The sequence below is a fragment of the Ictalurus punctatus genome, chromosome 19 (genome assembly GCF_001660625.3).
Source record: "Ictalurus punctatus breed USDA103 chromosome 19, Coco_2.0, whole genome shotgun sequence".
NCBI lineage: Eukaryota > Metazoa > Chordata > Actinopteri > Siluriformes > Ictaluridae > Ictalurus > Ictalurus punctatus.
Window position 1 is genome coordinate 26565325 of NC_030434.2, and position 7857 is coordinate 26573181.

General features: G+C 48.9%; 1 protein-coding gene across 15 annotated transcripts in view; it reads right to left on the minus strand.

Annotated features, from left to right (window-relative positions):
- nav3 (neuron navigator 3) overlaps positions 1 to 7857 on the minus strand; it is a 225846-nt gene that overhangs the window by 50015 nt on the left and 167974 nt on the right. For all 15 annotated transcript variants that reach the window (XM_053688498.1, XM_053688504.1, XM_053688503.1 and 12 more), the window contains 4 exons: positions 6579 to 6647; positions 5484 to 5620; positions 3749 to 4670; positions 535 to 647 (listed from right to left, as the gene is read on the minus strand). In XM_053688498.1, the coding sequence (XP_053544473.1) occupies positions 535 to 647; positions 3749 to 4670; positions 5484 to 5620; positions 6579 to 6647 (1241 nt within the window). The remainder of the gene's footprint in view (positions 1 to 534; positions 648 to 3748; positions 4671 to 5483; positions 5621 to 6578; positions 6648 to 7857) is intronic.

Below are 7857 nucleotides of genomic sequence, written 5' to 3' on the forward strand. Positions count from 1 at the left end.
AAGACAGGAGAGGAGACAGGACTGAACAGCAGCATGCAGAGTCCTTCCCAGCACGAGAGGGGAAAATGTGACAAACTATAACCTTAGTGATACTGTGTTTGTTCAACACAAGCTTGACTGTTAATACCTATAAGTAGCTATATATAAAAAATAAACACCACAGTGACACAAATGACATTTGGCATTTAGTAAACTAAAGCTCCTTGGTGTGTTTTATCTCAGCTTTGATGTGTGCTGAGTGCAAAACTGATCTCTGACACAGCAAGAAGCAGCCCTCAGCTACAACTGTCACATCAACACACACACACACACACACAAACACACACACACACACACACACACACACACACACACACACAAAATCCCCCTACAGGTCCATATTGCCATCACAGCAAGGAAAAGGTCAGAAGTGACAGGTGGACGAAGACAAGCCTTGTTTGCCATCCAGAATGTGTTGTTGAGCTGTGTGTGTGTGTGTGTGTGTGTGTGTGTGTGTGTGTGTGTGTGTGTGTGTGTGTGTGCGCGTGTGTGTACCTGAGATCTCCTCTAGGCACTGTTTGGCTGTTTTGTTGTAGGCGAGCTCTTTAGTAGGACTAAGAGAGGAATCAGGAACAACCACTGCAGTACAGTCATTCTCTGAGCACGTCCTGAGATAGGGACAGACAGAGAGACACAAATTTACTATCAAATGCCAGAACTTATTATCAAACACAGACCTGCTTCAACAAACACCGACATTCTCCAACAAACGCTGACATTCTCCAACACACACCAACATTCTCCAACAAACACCTACATTCACCATCACATACCATCACACGCTGACATTCACCATCAAACACCGACATTCACCATCACATACCATCACACGCTGACATTCACCATCAAACACCGACATTCACCATCACATACCATCACACGCTGACATTCACCATCAAACACCGACATTCAAAATCACACACCGACATTCACCATCACACGAGGACATTCACCATCACACGCCGACATTCACCATCACACGAGGACATTCACCATCACACGCCGACATTCTCCATCACACGCCGACATTCACCATCACACGAGGACATTCACCATCACACGCCGACATTCACCATCACACGAGGACATTCACCGTCACACGCCGACATTCACCGTCACACGCCGACATTCACCGTCACACGCCGACATTCACCATCACACGCCCACATTCACCATCACACGCCCACATTCACCATCACACACCGACATTCACCATCACACACACCGACATTCACCATCACACGCCGACATTCAACATCACACGCCGACATTCACCATCACACGCCGACATTCACCGTCACACGAGGACATTCACCGTCACACGCCGACATTCACCGCCACACGCCGACATTCACCATCACACGCCGACATTCTCCATCACACGAGGACATTCACCATCACACGCCGACATTCACCATCACACGAGGACATTCACCGTCACACGCCGACACTCACCGTCACACGAGGACATTCACCGTCACACGCCGACACTCACCGTCACACGCCCACATTCACCGTCACACGCCCACATTCACCGTCACACGCCGACATTCTCCGTCACACGCCGACATTCTCCATCACACGCCGACATTCACCATCACACGCCGACATTCACCATCACACGCCCACATTCACCACCACACGCCGACATTCACCATCACACGCCGACATTCACCATCACACGCCCACATTCACCACCACACGCCGACATTCACCGTCACACGCCGACATTCACCGTCACACGCCGACATTCACCGTCACACGCCGACATTCACCGCCACACGCCGACATTCACCATCACACGCCGACATTCACCGTCACACGCCCACATTCACCGTCACACGCCCACATTCACCATCACACGCCCACATTCACCATCACACGCCCACATTCACCATCACACACCGACATTCACCATCACACACACCGACATTCACCATCACACGCCGACATTCAACATCACACGCCGACATTCACCATCACACGCCGACATTCACCGTCACACGAGGACATTCACCGTCACACGCCGACATTCACCGCCACACGCCGACATTCACCATCACACGCCGACATTCTCCATCACACGAGGACATTCACCATCACACGCCGACATTCACCATCACACGAGGACATTCACCGTCACACGCCGACACTCACCGTCACACGAGGACATTCACCGTCACACGCCGACACTCACCGTCACACGCCCACATTCACCGTCACACGCCCACATTCACCGTCACACGCCGACATTCTCCGTCACACGCCGACATTCTCCATCACACGCCGACATTCACCATCACACGCCGACATTCACCATCACACGCCCACATTCACCACCACACGCCGACATTCACCATCACACGCCGACATTCACCATCACACGCCCACATTCACCACCACACGCCGACATTCACCGTCACACGCCGACATTCACCGTCACACGCCGACATTCACCGTCACACGCCGACATTCACCGCCACACGCCGACATTCACCATCACACGCCGACATTCTCCATCACACGAGGACATTCACCATCACACGCCGACATTCTCCATCACACGAGGACATTCACCGCCACACGCCGACATTCTCCATCACACGAGGACATTCACCATCACACGCCGACATTCACCATCACACGAGGACATTCACCGTCACACGCCGACACTCACCGTCACACGCCGACACTCACCGTCACACGCCGACATTCACCGTCACACGCCCACATTCACCGTCACACGCCCACATTCACCGTCACACGCCGACATTCTCCGTCACACGCCGACATTCTCCGTCACACGCCGACATTCACCATCACACGCCGACATTCACCATCACACGCCCACATTCACCACCACACGCCGACATTCACCATCACACGCCGACATTCACCATCACACGCCCACATTCACCACCACACGCCGACATTCACCGTCACACGCCGACATTCACCGTCACACGCCGACATTCACCGTCACACGCCGACATTCACCGTCACACGCCGACATTCACCGTCACACGCCGACATTCACCGTCACACGCCGACATTCTCCGTCACACGCCGACATTCACCGTCACACGCCGACATTCTCCGTCACACGCCGACATTCACCGTCACACGCCGACATTCACCGTCACACGCCGACATTCACCGTCACACGCCGACATTCACCGTCACACGCCGACATTCACCACCACACGCCGACATTCACCATCACACGCCGACATTCACCACCACACGCCGACATTCACCATCACACGCCGACATTCACCATCACACGCCGACATTCACCATCACACGCCCACATTCACCATCACACGCCGACATTCTCCATCACACGCCGACATTCACCATCAAACACCAAAATTGACTATCAAACAACCTATTCACCGAAAACACTAGAGGACACTAGAAAGGACATTAAAAGACACTAAAACTAAACATTGGAATATATATTTCACTTTAATTTAAGTTAAACTTAAAGTAATCAAAATACTTGAAACAAGAAACAACTAGAAACTAGGGGTCTCAAACCTAAGGGTAAGTTAAACGTAAAATATCTCATAAGAAAAAACAAGGGAATAAGAACACACATAAGAACAAAGGGAAGAATGAATACATGTTCAGACACACTCAAAACTGCACTAGAACACTAGGGGGCAGTAACACACACTAACATTACACAAATAAAAACAGTACTCACCTGTACATGAAGGGTGGCACCATCGCTGTGTTGGGGTGGTTGTGTTGCTGCTGCTGTGGTAACTGAACCGCTCCGTTGCTCCCCACGACTCCGCCCCCTCCGCTTCCAGAGTTAGTAACCGTGGACCCGGCTAGAGCGGAAGTGCTAGTGGAGGACACCATGCTGCCCTTCTTGCCCTCCACTCCCCCTAGAGGGCGCCCTGCGTAGTACCCTTGGCTCCCTTTGGAGCTTTTTGTCTTTTCCCCGGCAGGTTTGGTTGGAGCCGCTTGAGTCTTCACTCCAGGTTTTGGGATGCCGCTGGAAGCAGGAAGTGCGCTCTCTTTTTTCGCTGCAGTCGTTTTCCCTCCTTTAGGGATGAGACTAGCGATTTTGGAGGCTTTCTTAGCTGGTTCTGAGGTCACTTCCTCTTTAGGCGGTGTGCTAGCTTTGTTTTTGCTTTTACTCTTGTCATCTTTGGGTTGGGGCAAGGATTTGCTAGCGTTCTTGCTATTGTTAACAGCAATAGTCGTAGTGGTGTTAGCATTAGCTGTGTTCTTGTTTGAAGGTGTAGGGGATGGTGTGGGCATCTTGCCTGGCGGTTTGGGACATGTCCCTCCATCATCTCCATACTCCGACAGATCGTCCTCTTCCTGCAAAGCCATCCGTGTATTGACCAGTCTGAACTTTTCCAGCATCGATCGCTGGTTCCCTGGTGCTGACTTAGAGGCATCAGGGAGTGATGGGCGTGACCTATCTGAAGTGGGCGGAGGAGGTGAGGAGGCAGGACTACTGGCTAACATGGACGACGTAGCACTGTGCTTCATGTTCATGGACTTGCTGCGCCATGATTGGCCTGTCGTTGGGGAGGGAATGGCCGATGCTAATTGCTGACCGCTAACGCTGCCATTCATCCCACCAATCAAGGGGACGGACTTTACCGACTCTGTAACACACACACACACACACACACACACACACACACAGACCTAAGCCTGCTGACTGTTGCCATAGCAACCTGCCATTTTCTTCATTCGCCAGGAAAAATGTCACTCTGAGAGATTAACGCCATGCATTTCTCTCTCTCTCTTTCTGTCTTGCTCAAGCTCTCTGTGTCTGATATGTCAATCATAGTCTATTAATATTTCTTTTTTCTTTTTCTGTCTCTTTATCTCTTTCTATATCACTCCTTTGTCATACTCATCATCATTTCTCTCATTTTCTCTCTCATATCTCACTCTACATTTGCTGTCTTACTGTCTCACTTTTTCTTCCTCTCTCATTTTCCTTTCCTTTCCCTGTCTTCCTTTCTCTCTCTCTCTCTCTCTCTCTCTCTCTCTCTCTCTCTCTCTCTCTCTCTCTTTCTCAGTCTGTCTTTCTGTGACCTCTATCTCATTTTTCTCTGTTTGTTTCTCGCTTTCTGTCCTTCTATCTGCCTGTCTCTCTGTATCAGTTTCTCTGTCTCACTCTCTCTCTCTCTATATATATATATTCATCTTTCACTTCCAATCATTCTCTGTTTCAGTGTTAACCTCTCTCTCTCTCTCTCTCTCTCTCTCTCTCTCTCTCTCTCTCTTTCTCTCTCTCGCTGTCAGTCTCACCGATAGCAGTGATTAGTGAGGTGGCACCATCTGGTGGTCAGAAGAGGATATGGCGTCTATGTTTTAGGAGTGAAACTGGTGAATGTGTGTGTGTGTGTGTGTGTGTGTGTGTGTGTGTGTGTGTGTGTGTGTGTGTGTGTGTGTGTGTGTTTCCTCACCCCGGTCATTCCCGCTGGAGTACTGTAGGGGTTTGTTGCGGTCGATGCTGTTGAAGCTCTGACTCCTGCGGTTCAGACTGGCTGAGGGCGGAGCTTTATTATTACCCACCACGGGGGAACGGGATGGACCAGGCAACCTGATCAACAACCAGAGTAACATGAGCAAAAAATGAAAGAAATAAGAAGAAACAACCACACAGATCTCTAAAATCTCATAAAGTCCCTTTACAGCAGACCCTGACCCTGACCCTGACCCTGACCTTAACCCTAACCCTTACCATAACACAAATTAGTAAGACAAATGACCTTAGTCAGGTGACACATTTAAGTATTTAACTACATATATTAAGTTATTCTAATTAAACACCTCAGTAAGACTAGCTCTATTTTATATACACTATAAGGACAAAAGTATGTGCACCCCTGTCCATCAAACCCATATGTGTTTCTTCCCAAACTGTTATTAAAAAGTTAGAAACACACAAATGTATAGAACGTGTTTATAGACTGTAGCATTACAATTCCCCTTCACTGGAACTAAGAATTCCAAACTGTTCCATCACGACACAAAGTGCACAAAGTGAGCTCCATGAAGACGTGGTGTGTGAAGGTTGGAAGAAGGTAGAAGAACTCGAGCATCCTGCACAGAACCCTGACCTCGACCCCACTGAACACCTTTGGGATGAACTGGAACTGGAGTCTCCTTACATCAACATCAGCACCTGACCTCAACCTCACTAACGCTCTTGTAGCTGAATGAAAACACATCCCCACAGCCACGCCCCAAAATCTAGTGGACAGCCTTCCTGGAAGAGTGGAGCTTATTACAGCAAAGGGGAATAAATCTGGCCATATAGTGTATTTTATTTACATTCTGTAACAGCTCAACGATACTGTAGATAACTACTGAGATAGTTAGTGATTTAAATTAATTTTCATACTCGCAATTACAAGTAATCAATATTCATCTTTAACTCATTTATTAAGTCCAGTAACAGCAGCGGGTTAAAACGCTCGCTAACTTACTTCCTGTGGGGGAAAAAAACAAGAACAACAAAAAACTTGTTTGTTGTGAATGAAGTAAAAATGCTTTACCTTGTGTTTTTCTTCTGCACAGGCCCTACTCCACTCTGAGCGGGCGGGTTCGCATATCGCACTGTCACACTGCAGACAGACAGAAAGTGAGTGAGACAGATAGCCAGACAATGAGACGGGTAGAGAGAGAGAGACAGAGAGAGCGATGGCGTGTTTGACGTTCTCACTGTAATGTAATGATGCAGTTGTTGAGCTCTTTATTCATTCCATGGCACATTCTTTCTCTTTGTGTGTGTGCATGTGTGTGTGTGTGTGTGTGTGTGTGTGTGTGTGTGTGTGTGCGTGTGGCTGTGGGGGAGGTTCAAATACACGTGGTGCATCACACACCTCTTTAGGTCTCACACAGGAAGTGTACAACCGCCTCAGTTCTGCATGTGAGTGTTTGCACGGAGAGAGAGACTCACTATAGGGCCTCACACAGCTGAGGACAGATGTTTACATGCACCTCGGCATGCACCTCGAAGGTCAGTCAGAGGATCTGCTTTATTTTCATAAGAGCTCATTTCACAAAAATACTTAAGCGACAAGAGATTTATTTCAGCTTTTATTTACTAGATCAGGTTTTCACTGGCTCTAAAGTTCGCTGTGTCCTTCCGCAAGCTTCTCACAGTGCAGTTCCTCCTCGTTCCTCCTGGCAGAACTTCCAGAACTCTCGCTCACACACACTTTCACAGTTCAGTCCACACGTTTCTCTGGGATTCAGCTCAGGGCTTTGTGAAGGCCACTCCACTCCACTCTCTACTCCATACTTCCATGTTGTTGTCCTGCTGGAAGACCCGGTTACGACCATGTTTCTACAGCTCCAGTCTTTCCAGATACTCCTCCTTCCTCATGATGCCGTCTCATCTCTGTAGGGCTCCAGTCCCTTTGCCAGTAAAACTCCCCTGAAGCTGCCACCACCGCGCTGCACAGTTGAGATGCTGTTCTTTGGATGAACGGCTGTAAAAGTGCTGATCATCACGGCTGAACCCTTCAGTTATTCTTTCATCTGACCAGAAGGTTCTCCAGAAGAACTTCAGTCTGGATTTTTTACACCAGTCTTGGAGTAGCAGCGTCTTCCTTTCAGGTCGTGGTGATATAGGACGCTCTTAATAGTGGATGTACATACTTTAGAACCTGATGCCTCCACCAGTTCCTCCACCAGTTCCTCCACCAGTTCCTCCACCAGTTCCTTTGTTGTTGTCTTGGGGTTCAGAGAAAGCTTTCAATCCAAAGTTTGTTCATCACTGGGAGTTAACTTGTGCTTCCTTTCTGAACGATGCAGTGTCTGTGTGCTCCC